The 18081-nt window shown below is 28.9% G+C and overlaps 1 protein-coding gene across 1 annotated transcript; it reads left to right on the top strand.

The window, feature by feature from the left end:
* The first annotated feature begins 1462 nt into the window (after window positions 1-1462).
* On the top strand, window positions 1463-10544 carry LOC126845142 (uncharacterized). The gene is made up of 9 exons (XM_050583706.1): window positions 1463-1898; window positions 4988-5054; window positions 5129-5158; window positions 5262-5294; window positions 6028-6096; window positions 6642-6674; window positions 9411-9443; window positions 9909-10004; window positions 10300-10544. The coding sequence occupies exons 2-9, from the start codon at window positions 4994-4996 to the stop codon at window positions 10542-10544; spliced, it is 600 nt and encodes a 199-aa protein (XP_050439663.1). The 5' UTR covers window positions 1463-1898; window positions 4988-4993.
* The last annotated feature ends 7537 nt before the right edge of the window (window positions 10545-18081 follow it).

Below are 18081 nucleotides of genomic sequence, written 5' to 3'. Positions count from 1 at the left end.
GCAAAAGTCATAACGTGATACTTGGCTACATTAATTTTCAGGTTTAAACATTTTGTTTTTCATTATACCGCCAGCCATTTTCTGCTTGGCGAGAGGGTAGGGGAAGTATGGTCGTCGGAAAAATGTTTCAATGTTCGTATAATATTATTATAGGTACGATTTTTATCGATAGACTAGCATAACAAACTTAACAGTAAAATTTCAATAAATCAAGCATTAGTTTTACGAGTGATTTTGAAATCAAAATATGAGATACACGTAGTTTAAACTCCGATCGAGTGTAATGTATATATGAAATCACAGTGAAAAAACAGCTTTGTCAATAAATCTACGTAAGGGACCCAGTCAAATGTATATATACTTTATTGTTTCGTTCGTAATACACCGCTAAACCGCATGAAAATCGCTTATAAACAGTATAGCAAGCTGATCGATTGAACATTGTCTTAAAAGTTTCATATAATTTAAGAAAATATTCATACCAAACATCAGATATTGTAAGAAAACTTTTAATTTTATATATTTTTTAATATGTCGTTAAGAGCCCCTTAATATTCTAGTATATTATAGTATTATACATTATAATATTATAATATACTGTTTAGAGTATATTGCGTCACCCGACTACAGTCGGCCGATTGGAATGTGCTGACCAAGGGTTTTAGCATGACACCCGATCAACGGCCCCCCGTCGTCCGGTACCCTTTAGTCAGTTGTTGTCTCGCTATACACTTGTACTCACTCTGATACTGTTCCACGTCTTATACTATATTTTGTTATAATTCAAAAATTTGTTATTCCATGTCTATTGTAAAATTCAATTAATCGTGTTGTGTAAATTATAATAGGTAAATCAAAATCAGTAATTCTATAATAAAGAATTACTGATTGTGATTTACTTATTATAACTATCATAAAAACAAGTGTCGTCTTCACTTATTTACATCGGTATCCTTGGGCTCCTAGCCCCACATAACATAAATTGGTGGCAGCAGTAAACGGAGTGAATACTCCAGGAACATCTTCCGAGTGCAAATCCAGCACCAAGGATCGAAATTCAGTAAGTTGAAGAACTTTTCTTGCTTAACCGCGTGTCTGAAGACTGATAGTAGGTAGTTCAGGGTGAACGCAGCCTATCACCGCGTCTTTGCAATTCTCCGTCTTGTACTACTTCTTAACACCGCTTCTTTAATTTCAAGTTCATAGTGGTAACACTGCATCCAACCAGTTCCGTCGTTACCGCCACCGGTGCCGCCGTTGAACGTCGCGCGGTTAAATCGCAGCCGTCGAGACCTATTGGCAACTTGGAGTTTTAAACCGTCGTTGTCAATTGTGTTGCGATTTAGTGGCCAGTGACTTATCAATTCAAATTCTCGTCGTGTTATTCTATCGCGCCCTAGCGGCTAGAGTTGCTCCGACACCGGCAGTTATCGCGTCGCGACCAAGTGACCGATATTAATACTGCGCCGCAGTTAATTTGAATATTTTTTCAATCATACCGAACCGTTATTATTCAAATTAATTGCAATGTAAAAGGGCAAACTATTCAATCCATTGAACGTCAATAAATCTTCAGCACCGTATAATTTATTTTGATATTTATAATTCATCGTTCAGTTCACCTCCGATTTTGTGTCTAACGCCGTTAAAGCAATTCAAATTTTTGCCAACGCCATTTCATTCAATTTCAATCTTGTCGACGCCGTCCAATTGGATTTCAATTTTTGTCAAAGCCGTGCATTTCAACATCGATCTTCGCCAATGTTGTTCATTCAAATTTAAATTTTTCAACCTCGTTCAATTCAACTTCGGTAATTCTACGTCGATCATTCAATATCACAACCCGTAGGTCAAATCCAAAATATGATTTGGATAATTAAAATTGTCGTCATCGTACTGTAAGTTTTTTGTTTTCAATTTATACAATATGGTTTTCATATCTCGTTGACAATAATTTTCTATTTACACATTTTTTTTTTTTACAATAGTAACTAAAATTTTTATTTTTTTTAAAGAAAAGCTTAATAGTTATTTATAAATAATTTTTTCTTATTTTAAGTAATCTTAGGTGTAAATTTTTGAACAGGTTTCTAAAAAAAAAATATTTTATTTTTATTTAAAGAATTTTGTTTATTATTTTATGGTCAATAAATACGTTTGACCATCCGCTTACTCACTCATTGCTACGTAGTTAGTTGAATCTGGAAATAGTCGTTCACATAGTACAAGTGGTAGTGATTATATACTATCAACTTATATAAAGACTACCTCATCCCAATTCTCTACTGAAACGACTCGTGTTCTTCGTTCTAAGCCACAAAAATCCCGTCGTAGTATTAGTTTACCTTGGGATTTAGCGAATAGTGTTGATATTTTAAACAGATCGATTCGCACTTTAGGAAGTACGAATAATCTAATTGATCACACCAACTCCTTGTTGGATGAGCTAATGAGCACATCTACACAAAGTGTTAATCCCATATATACTACTTTTATAGCGTCTACTAGTTCTACTACCGTTTCTACTGCAGCTATAACGTCTACGACCGTCAATACTATTTCTCGTACTTCAAGTACATCTACTAGTTTTCATTCAATTCAAAAAACGTCTACTACTTCAGTAAAAAACGACTAATTCTCACTCTACTCATACAATATCTACCCGGATATTAATAATTAATATGTTCTGAAGATAAATTAAATTATTATACTACGAATAATTGTCATTACCTACGGTTAAACTAGATTCACAATGATTTGGTGGTATACTGGTATCTATTTAATGTATTAAACAAACGATTTATAAAGTAACATGTCCAAAATAACCAAATGGTACCTACTATTTAACGATTACAATAATATTCCAAAAAAAGTATAAGAGATACATTTCTTCCATTACGTCTTCTAGTTCCCATTCAACTAATACAACATCTACTGGTTCTCAGACTACATCTTCTGTCTCCAATACCACTTTTAATACGTCTAGATCGTCTGTTATCTATAATACCATTTCGAATACGTCTACAGCGTTTACTGTCTCCCATACCATTCCTACTACGTATAAAATGATAATTGGTTTCATTTCTACATCATTCTGTCCTCGACCTACTACTAGTTTTCTATACCGAATTCTAAGACATCCACCGTCTCTCACTCAATTTATACCGTTTCTACAGCATCTACAACTAGCTGGTGTACCCTGGTCTTAGAGTAAACTGCAGCTGGTTCGTCGACACAGGTTATTTCTTCTATCTCCAGACCAACGGAACCTGTTCAAAAAGTAGAGAGCGATCAACCAATATATACTATAGGGACAAGGGAAAATCCTGAGTGGGGCCCACAACACATTCGTGCGAGCGACAACCGCAAAGAAGCTTGTTTACAACTTAAATCGTAAACTATATAGTAAAGGTAATCAACCAATCTACAATAAGTCCTCTTCTAATAAATCTATGTGAAATCATATTATTAGAAAACCCCCAAACACTGCCTCAATCATACCAAATCAAGTATGTATCCTTCGATAATAGCTTATGGAATCGATTATCGGACACCAATTCTTGTATATTGTACGCGAGATAAACTAGTCACACTGAATTGTAAATCTCCCCAACGCGACTTTTCTGTTTATATAAAAGGCATTGGTCGACTAATTATATATCCCATCTGTATAGTTCATACTACAACATCAATTCTAACACCCATTTCTAATGTATACTATAACTATTCACAAGATGTAATCCCTCAAAATCCTATGTTTACCATAGTTACTAAGTACATAGGATTACTTAAAGATATTATTCCACAGCATATAACAAATATCGAATTATTTTATGACCTTTGTAAATTAGTCAAAGAATCCCCAAGAATCACAAATGTGTCCACAATTCCAAATAGTCAATTATTTAGTCTAGATCCTGGTCATCGTACTGTAATGACATACACATGCTTGTTAATTTGTATGATATAAATTACAATTGTAATTATCTTTCTTAAGTATAAGACCAGGAAATTAAAGTTTATACGACAGAAATATCAAATACACAGCTCTGAATCAAAGTCAATTAAAGTTTGTTTAAAGCTACCGGTCTCTCAAAATCGTTCTAAATCTTTTGGAATTATATAATATGTGTTTCTATTTTTATTGAGTCAATGGGATTCATTGGACCCCCAGTTCTCATCTAAGTGGGGGGGGGGGTGTTAAGAACCTTTTAATATTCTATTATATTATAATATTATACCCTTTAGTCAGTCGTTGTCTTGTTATACACTTGTACTCACTCTGGTACTGGTCCACGTCTTATACTATGATTGTAAATTATATATAATTCAAAATCAGTAATTCTATATCATAAAAGCAAGTGCCGTCTTCATTTATTTACATGGGTAACCTTGGGCACCTAGCCCCGCATGACAATGTCTTATATTTTAAAAATGTTTTACCTATAGATCTGCGATATTTTTTAATCCGTTAAACTAAAACTTTCAATTAATAGCAATTCCATATTACAGGAATAATTTATTGTAAACAAAATTTACTCCTAAGGGGCAAATAAAAAAAAAAGGTCCGCAAGAAATTCTTGAAATATAGTCAATATATACTATTGAATATATATACTTTCAAACTAGTAGTATAAGCGTCTCTTTCGGCTATTTTTTCAACAATTTACAATTTCATATAATTTTAAATAAAATAACATGCAAACTTTTATTATTTGTTTTTCGATTTTTGTAAAGGGTAGAATAAATTAGTTTAAATTTGGTCCCACAATTACTCTTTAGATACGATTTCTTATTTGTAGACTTTCCACATAAAGATATCGATTTTAGCGGTTCAGAAGATATCGTGCTCCAGTTACAAAAATGAAATATAAACATTTTAAAAACATTATAATTGTAAGAACGATACCTATTATCGGAAAAAATAATTAATTGTCGTAGCGTGTCAGTTTGATGTAAGCGACTTTTATGTTATTATTATTTGCAGCTAACAATGAAACTTTACTGTGTTTTGTTTTCCTTTGCCATTGCAAATATATTGGCAGAAACTATAGGTGATTATTTTTTTTTACACGTTCCAAAACGAGTAAATTTAAAATCGAATTACATATTTAACTTTTATTGGTAGATAATTATAAGATGGAAGTTGTCATTACCAGTAAGTAACACATTCCTTTAATACGAAATAACTTTAATTACTAACTAAAGTTTTTTAAATAATTAATCTTGTTGTTATACATGTTTTAAATTTCAAATTACAGACGAACTAATCAGGCAAGCTGATAAAGTACGGGGTAAAGTATATATAATTAAATATTTTGATAATATATATATATATATTTATTTAATGATGTATAATAATATTTTCATTACATATATTTCCTATATGAAAATATAATTAAATTAAATTAAATCATAAATTAAAAATGTCTGTTCAATAATTTGTTCAGATTAAGAGTGCACGACATGTATAGTATTATTGTTTGTAACACGGTGTAAGTACTTAACTTATGATGATTAAATTATTTATACATATAAAGGAAGATTTTAAGTTATTGTAGTTGAGTATCACGGAACAAGGAAATGTATATTTCTATCTACATAAATTACTCTACTGTACTACACCTCACGACCTTAATTTTAAACTTCAATAACTTTAAAAGAAATGATTTCAACGGCTTATAGAACGATTCAATTTTTAAAGTAAAATCATCACAATCTATGATCCCTAGTAAAGGGATCATAGATTGTGAAAAACTGTGATCATATTCCATGAAAACTATACAGACCAAACCTATTAGTAATTGAACCCTATGAGACGTCTTAAAGTGAAATTTTCTATGCTTTACTTGGAACATACTTCTTATAGGTAGTAACAAATAACTATGTAAACAACAGAGTGATTTAAGTTCAGTTAAATAGTCCTGGCTTAAAACTTCTTGTACTCTTGTTCTAAAGATATTGGTATCTGTTAGGATTTTATTTGACTATTTTTGTATAGCTCAAACTATTATGTCTTTATTCCAGGTGGGGTTACAAATGCAATAAGAACAATTTTCTATGAAAATACGCAATATAGTATGGGTTATACTATGGGTAATTATATATATAAAATAAAAAATAATAGTCAAATCATTAGCTAATCATTATATTTTATTGTATTTCACACATCTGCTTCAGTGCAGCTATTTTATTATAGCCACTCGGCTGTGTTTTGCTTATCGAACGAGCAACAGTCTCGAGTGCCGAATTTATGCATTGTGTTTAATAAATATTATAGCATGAAAAATGATTTTTCTAATAACGAAAAGTGTTAAATTTTTTAACATAAATTAACTAGACCGCACACAAGCGGTGGCTTGTACGACATTTTTCAATTGATATATATATATATATATATATATATATATTTCGATATTTATTTACTCGAATTTATGTATAAATTCTGCACTCTATTAAATAAAATATTAATATAAAAATATAAAATAATCCAGTTTTAGTTAATGATCTATGTATGTTATAATAATTTCAGTGGATTATATTTATATGTTGACTGTACCAGGTAATATTTTTTATTAAATGTATGGAAGTCTTTCTACTATATTAATTGAAATTCATTAAGTTTTTTTTTTTAATTTCAGATCAAGCAGCCACTAATGTCGAAAATATATCTAGTAATATATTATTTCATTATCATATTTATTGTAGTTTACGCAAAGGAAATTATAATAATTTACACATACATATTAGGGTGACGCAAAAAAAATCTATCTTCGAAATTTTATTTGGCTTATATTTTAACTTGTTCTATACATTAAAAAAAAACCTTCTAACAGATCACCTTTTAAATTAATAGTAGCTTTTATAAAAAAGATATCCCTAAATATTCAAACCCCTAACTTAAAAATAAGTAATGTTTTTGGTAATTTTTATAGATTTACATGAGGAATTTTTCTATATAAAACAATTTTAGCTTTCTAAATAACATTTTTTCGATTTAATAAAAGATTTTTAATATGTAATATTTAAAATATTATATATATGGTTATAAAATATAATTTATATAAGAGTGGTTCTTTTTTTTTTTGTAAAATATCACGTTGGATATTTATTTTTCTCTTTTATCACCATGTTTGCGCTTCAAACTTTATAAACAAATATACAATTTTTATACACGACTTCTAAACAAAGCTTACAACCAGTAGCCTAATGCAAAAGTTAGAGCTTGGGATGGAGCTGAAGCTAGAGTTGAAGCTCTAGTTTCGGTGGTGGAGATGGAGTTTTAGATAACAGCTTACGTACGAGTCCGCAACCACGGGACACATTTAATGTTTTTGCTTTGGCACACAACCGAAAAAAATTTTTTCAGCCAAGTCTGCAACCACGAAAGAGCATTTTCATGTCACGTTGAAGTACCGAATAAATTTAGAGTAGTGGTGGAATTATATATAATATATATATATTAAGATATATTAAGAAGCCGTAACAAGCTAGTATAATAAAACATCAAGATTCTGGCTAATATTGTAGTGTTTAATATCTGGCTTAAAATAATTCATAGAAAATTTGGGCCCTTAACCTATTTTGAATTTTAACTTGATAATGTATTATACTAGCTTGTTACTGCTTCTTAATATACTATATAACTATCTATGATTCCACCACTACTCTAAATTTATTCGGTACTTAAATGAGACATGAAAATGCTCTTTCTCTTCAAAGGAACTTTTTATTTCTAACTGATTACCTTTTTATTTAACAGTAGCCTATTTAAAGAACAATCCCTATAATATCAAACCCCTAACTTAAAAATAAATATATTATATTAATTTGTATTTTTAATAGATTTACATTGGAAATTTGTATTTAAAAAAAGTCTACCTTTTTAATTAATCAACATTTTTTCAGTTTAATAAAAGATTCTTAAAGTTAAAATATGAACATATTATAAACATTATTAAACATTTATTGATATATTTGATATCCTATTTTAAAATACTAATTCGTTATATTCAAAAAATACTAATGCAGTCAAAAAATGGTTTATAATTTCAAAAGGCAGAAAAATAGTCACAATCATGTTTTTTTTTTGGTAATAGTGAATTTTTAGTTTACTAAAAAATGTTCTCTTAAAAACTAACAACTTGTGTTCGATAAAATCCATAGTTTATGAGTTACATCTCATTTCTTAAGCTATTATTTTATTTTATTACGTGTGGTATCTATGGTAAGCATGCTATGTGTAGTAACCGTTGTATGTGAAGCATGTATGGAAATCATGGCATGAGTGGTAACCGTGGTGTATGAGATAACCGTTGTAACTTCTGTTGTAAATTGTGTGTGACATTGACAAAGGTTAGTTATCTGTGGTCCGTCAACCCCGCAGTATTTAATGACTACAAACCCTTTTTGTGGTACATAGATAAGAGGATATTAATTATGATAATGATAACGATAATAATAGCGGTTACAGTTATTACCATAGATACCACACATACCACATGCGTTAAATTAAATTAATAAAACTAAAAAAAAGTAATAAACGAGATGGATACTATAAATTTTGTCGAACAATTTTTCCAACACAAGTTTGTATGAGAACTTTATTTTGGTGAACAAAAAATACACTGTATCTATTAAAAAGAAAAGTGTTTGTGACCGTAAGTGGGCCATTTTGAATTTTGGATCATTTTTTAGTTTTTTTTTAACGAACCCTTTCGAAATCTAAAAGTCTCTAATGACCAACTTTTTGAGCAGAATAGTAATTTTTGAGCATAATCAGTTGATAACCAATTTCTAAACTGATCTTACTACCAGTTATCTCATGCAAAACTCCATACTATAAACTTATCAAATATTCAATATTAGATTCGTCTGTGTTCCTTGATAAGAATTATCCTAATCATGTTCTCAACTGAAATGTAAATGACTATATATACAAAGGATTAAGGGATGTCAACAAATCTGAAAAAATTAGGAAAATATCTATATACATTTTTATGTCTATCGTAATACTATATGTTAATTATTAAAATGTATTTTATTTTGAATTATAGAATGCATAGAATATGAGCATATTGTCCAAAATGCAATAGTCAAGAGCATTGATTGTAAATATAAAATTAACAATATTTTAATCGGCCAATTCATAAAATTGATAATAATTATCATGTAATTATTACAAAGTTCTATATGTAAATAAAAACCATAAGCATTCAATTTAAGTTCAAAGTAATAAAGCTGTATATTTTTTGCTTAAAGTTTTAACGGTCTTTTGTGACCAAACTCAAATCGTTTTTGTAAAATAAAGATAGTCTAAGTAGTCTTAGTTTTGAAGTGCCTTATATAGATAAGAAACGAACATTAAAATTATATATTATCTGTATGCTTATATACAATTTTTGTTACAGGTATCAAGTCGGTGCCTGCTGCTGAAACTCTAGGTATTGAAGCATTTATTCGATAGTAGTTAGTAGCATTAAGATTAAAAATAGGATCGCGTTTTTACAAACAACCTGTATAGCAATTAAATTTTTAAACAGATTTTTTCTTGCTCTTATTAGCCTTTGTCTGCTTTACAAAAAGATAACCATTATTAATAAATAACTACAATTATTAAATCATATAATTTAATCACTTCTGAATTAGTTCTTTCAACCAAAGGAAAGCATAACTTTTCATATAAACGACATTCGTAAAACAATTAAGTGACAAAAGTGCTAAAATTCAAAAACATCATTGCTTAGAATTGAAAGTGGTGATTATTTAAAAAGTTCCCAACAATATGTTAAAATTGTACAAACTACACTGATTCAAATGTAATGAAATCATGTCACAAGCAACTAACTTTTTTATTATTATTTATTTTAATATTTGTGAGATACATCACGATTTAATTATTTTTACAGTGAGGGAAATCAGCAAAGCTGATTTGAAAGTTGATAGTATGACAAGAAGAGATATGGTTAAAGTTTATATTAGAAATTTAATAAAATTTCCTTCAGGTAAACATCGATATTTTCTTTTATAATCATTAAAAATCAATGAATTGGAATTTAAAAATGTATTGATATTGTGTAACATTGCTGTAAAATTACAATATGGACACCATGTATATGGTATTATTTTCTCATGTACAAATGTACAAGCCTAACAAGCCAAAATAATAAATATACCCTTTATCGCATAATTAATAGTTTATGGCGTATACGTATTTCGGCAGCAATGTTACCGTCATCAGGCCATACAATCGTCTGAGTATCTCAATACCTACATTTAATATTATAGAACTGTTTTCAGGTGGTCATTATAAATTCAATTCTCTTGAAAATTGCATTTTAATTGGATTATACATAACTTCATTGCTTCAAGAACATCAAGCACATAAATTTATGAAATCTGCAAGTGTTGACACTAATGATAATTGCACACTTACTTCTGCACAAGGAGATTTTACTTTCTACGCAACAAATACTATGATTGGCGTATATCAATATTGGCCGGACAGTCACAAAAAGATATTACTTGATAACATAGAATTGTAATTTCTGTTAGCTCAGCATTATATTTTACATTAACTATTTTTATGAATAATAAATACATATTATGTTACAGAAACCTATTTTCATTATATTAAATATTTTTTATATCGCACTAATATACCTGTAAAATTGTTAGCTATTTAAATGTATTTCATAATAAACAGTTTTGATCACGATTTTAAACACATTTGTTGGGTGTTTGAATTTTTTATATTATTTCAATTTATTCATTATGATTGGATTCAATATCCTATTACAAGTGTAAAAAATGTCATCGGTTTACAGACGACAGTATTTGTTATTATTTCAATTTAAGGTTGATTATAGTTATCTATAAAAATGAACAATTATCCAATCGAAACACATTTTTCGAATCCATTTTATGTTTATATATGTAAGAAAAATTGTATGCGTGTGTGTGACATCGACAAAGGTTATTGGTTAGTTATCTGTAGTCCGTCACCCCCGCAGTATTTAATGACTACAAACTCTCTTTGTGATTAACAGATAAGAAGATATTAATCATAATAATGATAGAAATTATAATAGCAGTAAAGTTAACGACAACGATAAAGACAATAGTTAAGATAATTATTACAATAAAGATAATCATACACATAACAAGGTTACAGTCATTGTCATCGATACCACACATACCACATGCGTTAAATTAAAAATAGCTTAAAAAACGAGATGGATATTATAGATTTTATCGGACCATTCTATCATAATAATATGTGTTAATTAAAATGTATTATGTTTTGAATCAGAGAATGAATAGAATATGAGCAACTGTGTAAAATGCAATAGTCAAGAGCATTGATTGTAAATATAAAATTAACAATATTTTAATCGGCCAATTCATAAAATTGATAATAATTAACATGTAATTATTAAAAAGTTCTATATGTAAATAAAAACCATAAGTATTCAATGTAAGTTCAAAGTAATAAAGTTGTATAATTTTTACTTAAAGTTTTGACGGTCGTTTGTGACATGACTCAAATCGTTCTTGTAAAATAATGTTTTATTTTGGTCTAATTAGTCTTAGTTTTGGAGCGACTTTTATAGATAAAAAACAAACTCATAAATTATACATTAACTGTATATAGGTACTGAAGCATTTATTCGTTAGTCGTTAAGATTAAAATTAGGATCGCGTTTTTACAAACAACCTAAATGGCAATTCATTTTTTAATATTTGTTAGCTATGACGCGTTTAAATTATTTTTACAGTGAATGAAATCAGCAAAGCTGATTTGAAAGTTGATAGTCGTACAAGGAGATGTATGGTTAAACAACATATTAATTATTTAGTAAGGTATCCTCCAGATAAATATAATATGTAAAAAGTGGGTTTAAGTATTTTAAGTTGTAGTAAATTTTGAAATAATAATTAGTATTCTATATATCAGGAAGTATGTCGCAATATATAATTAATATATTGTTTTCCTTTACACTAAAAATACGTAGTTATTAAGCCAAAAATTTGTATTAAAAACAATGTTGTTTTTGTAAGCACTCGTGTAGGTATTACTATAATTTTATTAGTAATTTAAAACGGGACAAATTTGGGCAACTTTTTAATATTTATACCCTTATTATGTACAAAATGTACTTAAAGAAAAATAGTTATCTAAATGAACGTTCATTCATTTCTGATAACGTTATTAGCTCTTATTTGTTCAGTACCCAATTATTATTGTATACTGTAACTTCATGGTTAATATAACTAATAACGATACAGTTTTTTTTTTTTAATCTTTGACCAGCTTAAAGTTTGGTTCCTTCAGCTGTAGATATACCTCAACATTTAAGGAATATAGTCGACTTTCTACTAAATCGTGATAAAATAAAGCTTTTCATTTGATTTTAGTACGGGGGTGAGTAGGGTTAGTTGTTACACTTTTGATATTTTCTAAATTATTTTCTAAATGAATGTTAGTACATTTTAACTTAATAGCTACCATTATACGTACAAATTTATGTATTCAAATTTTGAATAACAATGAAAATGTTTTAGTTACCAAGTCAAAATGGTACAACTTGCCCCAATGTAGGATAAATTGTTACATACCATGTGCAAATTATAAGGTCCATGTGTAATATAAGAAAATCACAATACGTGATAACGATTTGTTATCTGCCGCAAAGCAGGTCATTACAAAATTATTATATTGCCAAAATGAATAAATATTGTTTACTATAAATTATAATTAGACGATAACTTTGTTGTGTTAAAACAATGTTTTATAGCAGGTGACTTTATACAACTTTTATGGCACAAAAACTTATAATTGTTATTTTGTGTAATTAATATGCGAAAGTAGTGTAGAAAAAAAACGAAAAAATATATCTATTTTTGAAGTTTATTAAGACATTCAATTATTGTAGTTCTGGAATAATTGTGATTGCTCCCTAATATGCTCTGAGCTTTAAAAAAAAAAAAAAATATCTATTATATATTACATTTTGATAATTAAGCGCTGACTTATAATATATTAAATTAATTTTTAAGCAAAGCATATTCGTTTTGAAAAAAAGTGGGATTAATTGATCTTTTTCCATAAAAGCAGCTGAACATTTTTCTTTATTTGTTTTTTTTCCTAATCGAGGTTTAGGAATTAAAATTAGACCTAGAACTTAGAATGAAATATTTGTACAAATAAGAACAGTTACAACGAAAACAGTAGTAGAAAATACAAAAACAATTTCGTTTCCACAGCAAATGAATAGATTTTAAAATTGAAACGCTCGATAAAATATCTGTTTATATTTTGTATTGCCAATTGAGAACAATTTAAAAACAACCGGCTAGGTTAGGGAAGAGGTTGATGCAATGGTTGGAATTATTATCATACTTGCTGGAATTCGGAAAAGAACATACTATGCAAACGCCTTTTTACGATATTCATGTGTATATTTATATATGAGTATTTTTGTACTGAAGATTACTAAAATATTGACACATTTTCTAGCATACGAGTAGATATAATACTAAGTATAGCTGTTTATACACATACACATTTTAAAGCGGTTTACGTCGTGTTGGTAAATTGTTCAATCTACTCAAATTCGGTTTTAAAAACTATTACTGTGGAATTCAAATACCAATTGGGTTCAAAACCCTGTTTGAAAACATAGGTTAGATACAACATCGAAGGCGATTTTTTCCATACAAATCCATAGGTGTAATTAAGGGAGGGAGAACCCATTTCTAGAATACCCTCCCTAGTAGCTCAGTGGCTACATAAAAAAATGTACCGTATTTTCTATTAACTGAAAATTATTTTTAAAACATTTTTTACTTTTTAGAGGTTTTTGTGTGTCACAAAAAAGGGTTATGATACAAATAGATAATTTGAAGTGAAAATAATATATTGACAATCTTGATTGAACGTGTATTGGGAACAGCATGCTTACTTATTAGATATTGAAGAAAATGCTCTAAGTTAGAATTTATGGTAGCCAAAAACTGTTGTAAAAATTATAAGTTTGATTCCAGTGAATAGGTTTTGAGGGGGGGTTGAAGTGACCTGTTTTTGGACATTTTAGGCCTAGAAGCCTGACATAATTACACCAACTCAGGATGGTTAGATTTGAATTCTGAAAAAATATTTGAATTAATCGGTCAGTTTTCTAAGTTAATGTAGAAATCGACTAATAATATTTCATTTAATATTGTGTTTAAATCCTATTTTATTTGTTCAAATTTGTCTTTGTAATGTAAATGAAACAGTTATTCAACAATCGACTTCCATAATACTCGTATAACATGCATTCAATACCTTCAAGGTAGTCGTTGAGCAATTGATATTTCCTAATTTGTATAAAATGCCTAATTTAGCATGTATGTTATATCACAATATTTGTATAATCCACATTATTATCCAAACATTTATAAATATTCTATAAGAGATGGAATGTATTCTGTCAGTATTAAAATATATATATTTTTCTATACATTTATAAAACTGATTTCGGAATACTGACACTTGCCCTACAATTTAAATTACTCGAGAAAAAAATGTATGGACTCAAAATATAATAGTAATAAAAACCGTTTTAACGTTGGAAACTTCAAATAATATAACTAGGTCGATAATAAATTATGTTGTTTTTGTTTTCGAATATTTTCTTATTTAGGACATTGGTGTGTGACTGTAACTGTTTGAACAAGCATACAAAATAACAAATAAAAACAAGTAGTTTTCTTATTTCAAATAAATAATACAACTTAGAACGTGTTTTCAATACGTTTTCCCGTTTAAGAAAGTGAATATACAATTATTTAGAAAAGTAATGATGAAGGTTTTTAATTTTGTATATAAAAATAATATAGTAACATTATTCATGACCGGATGTAGATATTTTTAGGTGTTCTAAGACCAATTGTAGGAATATGGATAATATTTGATAGGTAGATATTAGAAAAGCTACTTAGTTAAATCTCAGCCAGACACCACAATTTGAGGTTACTGCTATTTAGCAATAGGTTATAACAAACCCAACTGCCAAATTTGTTTGTTGTGCCTATTTACCATTTTAAATATGTTATAAGCCGTTATAAAAAAATGTGGCAGTTTGTTATTATTTCACCAGTGTCATCTGATTAAGAATGACTATCAAGTTGAAAGTTAAAACGCCTCAAATCGAAACGAGACAGTCTTGATTTATTATGTTTAAGTATAAAAAACTGTAGCAGTATTATATTTTTTTTTAACCGAAAAACCAAGAATTGTATTACAGAAACTTTGGTTGGATTAAACGTCAATTCATGTCTGGCCGGACACGAGGGCATTTGTTCCCTTAAACGTTTTTTTTTCATCTTCCTATTAAATTGTGATAAAGACAATTTTGATCTGATGATATACCTTTACATAGAAAAGGAAATGTAGATAATACATTTTACAATTTGCACGCTAGGAACTAAAAGAAATTTTTAGACCCTTAAGAAAAGTTGTATGACTTTCCGGTCGTTATTTTGCTAAGTTCGTTTCTTATGACTACATTTTGCACAGCAATAAAGAAAACAAAATGATAAATCGTTGTAAAGCAAACACCCAATATTAATACACATGTACCTTCGAGTATATTACAAAAACATGTTATTCTACTATTTTCAAAAAATCAAAATACACTAGAAAATTGATTGATTCATTAAGGAAACGACACTAGTTTTTTCTTAAAATAATAGCAATTTTGTAGCTTTTATAATAATTGAAGACACTTAAGTTTGAGTTATTTTACAATATTATAAAACTATTACTAAACATTTACCTTTTCTATTTTTTTTCCACAGCTCAGTATTTTTACAGAAGCGTAGCGCCAGCAGAAAAAATAATATTTCACTCCACCCTTCCTGCCGTCCTAAATTTTAATGTTTAATAACTCCCAAAGTAATTAGCCAAAACTGGTTACCGACCGGTATACTATTCAGAAAATAATTCTCAGTTTAAATAGTAAATTAAATATGTACACAAGTTACTATTTAAGTTTTTAAATGTTGATAGGCTTATGGAAAATAATAATAAAAAAGGTTAATGTTTACTATTTTTATAATATTGTAATATATGATAACCAAAAATGTTTTCAAAAAAGCAACACTACAAAATTGCAATTATTCTAAAGCGTACTCATTCCATCTTTAAACCATGACGAAAACATTCGGTTTGAGTTCAATAAAATTGTTTTTATCAATTTTAAAAATACCCATTGTTGCTTCGTTTTCCGCCCAATTTGAAAAATTTTTAAATGGCAGAGACCTTAAAAGTTGGTGGAAAATTTTCAACAAATTGGGGGTTCCGTTTTAGGTCAAAATGAACCAATAAGTCATTAACGATAAGACCATTGCATAGGTGTATAAATTATTCTAATAATTGATAGAGAGTGAGGATTTTGTATAATTTCGCACATTGGCGCACGTGTTTCAAAAGTTACACCGAGTTCAAAAATAAATAACGATTTATATGTACGATTTTCTATGAAAATGTGTAAGACTTATAAGCTTGTAAGATTTATCGAATTCTCGCCTGAGCATTAACTCGAAAACACAATTTTTTTAATATAGAAAAACACTTCGGTGTGCATTGCCATTTCTACTGTTTACATAAATTGAAATATACGAATCGACAAATTCAAGGTTTTAAAAAAATTCATGGCCAACTCGACTTATTGACGATTTTCTAGAATAATACAACAAAACAATTTACGTGAATTGTTTTTGGTTTTTTTTTGTAATACAATGTTATTTCAAGGTCATTGTAATTTTTGTAAACTACCTTCGGTAAGAGGGAGGGGTGATTTTGCAATACCTCATAGCAACTTGTATGAATAATACATTTAGACATTTATGTTAATCTATTTTTTGTTTTTTAGTAAAATAGAATTTGATTGGACTTTGAAGTTTATAATATAATTTAAAAGAGCCGTAGTCTTTTATTTAGTTGGATTATTATTATTTTTATTTTTATAATACATAAATAGTCACGTTTGCATTAATCGAAGTAATTGTTCAGACTTAAGCGCCACAACAGCTCACAAAACTGCCATAATCTACTATGCAGGGTTCCACTCTAAACTCAATGGTCATCCGAACCAACTCGTTTACAACTTCCCTATTAGTAAACACAATATTCTGATACCGACCGTTTGGTCCTAACCTAACCTAACACGGGTCGATGTTACCATCCGACAGTTATTAGCGTTATGGATACATATCAGTTCTAACTACTGATAAATTTTCAACTTAAAGGTCCTAAAATTACGGCTAAAAAAACTAAAAAAACAAAAAAAAACTTGAACCCCCTCTAGGGGGTGGGAAATGGGTATAATTTAATTACAACTGACGTGCGCGGGCATACCAAATAAATATTCCTAATAATTTTCAACTCGATTCGACTCTTTTTCTCGAAATTATAGCCAGTAAAAGTTCTAACTTAAAAACTCGTACGGTTTTTGACATTTGCATGTCTTAGCCCTGGCACATAACCGAAAAACGCGTAATCACACGGAGATGGGGTTGGGGGTAGAAGATAGGGGTGGGAGATAGGGGATGGAAGATAGGGGTAAGACATAATAGATATGTTGTACGTTCAACGTTCAAATTAGAACTAAATGATAAATTCAAAATAGTTTAAGGGCCCAAATTCTCTATGAATTGTTCTAAGTCAGATATTAAACACTAGCTTGTTACGGCTTCTTAATATACTATATCATTATCCATAATTCCACTACTACTCTAAATTTATTCGGTACTTCAACGAGACATGAAAATGCTCTTTCGTGGTTGCAGACTAGGCTGAAAAACTTTTTTTTTGTTTTTCCAAATTTCGACTGTGAAGAAGTAATCTTTTTCAACATTTACCCCCCCTCCTCCCAAGTATCAACTAGATGAAATTTATGATTTACAGAGTTGCTACGATAGATTGATCGCCTTTGGCCCAAGAAAAAAATGGTTGTAATAAATTTCGACCATGTCAATTAATTTACCTGTTAATTTGTATAAGTTTCATGGTATTATTTTCAATATAAATCATTT

The sequence above is a fragment of the Adelges cooleyi genome, unplaced genomic scaffold (assembly GCF_023614345.1).
Source record: "Adelges cooleyi isolate 19-005CV unplaced genomic scaffold, UGA_ACOO_1.1 ACOO_flye_CR_arks_rails_tigmint_CR_PRNA_681, whole genome shotgun sequence".
In the NCBI taxonomy this organism is placed as follows: domain Eukaryota; kingdom Metazoa; phylum Arthropoda; class Insecta; order Hemiptera; family Adelgidae; genus Adelges; species Adelges cooleyi.
The sequence above is the reverse complement of the archived record's forward strand: the minus strand, read 5'-3'. Positions and strand labels throughout refer to the sequence as shown.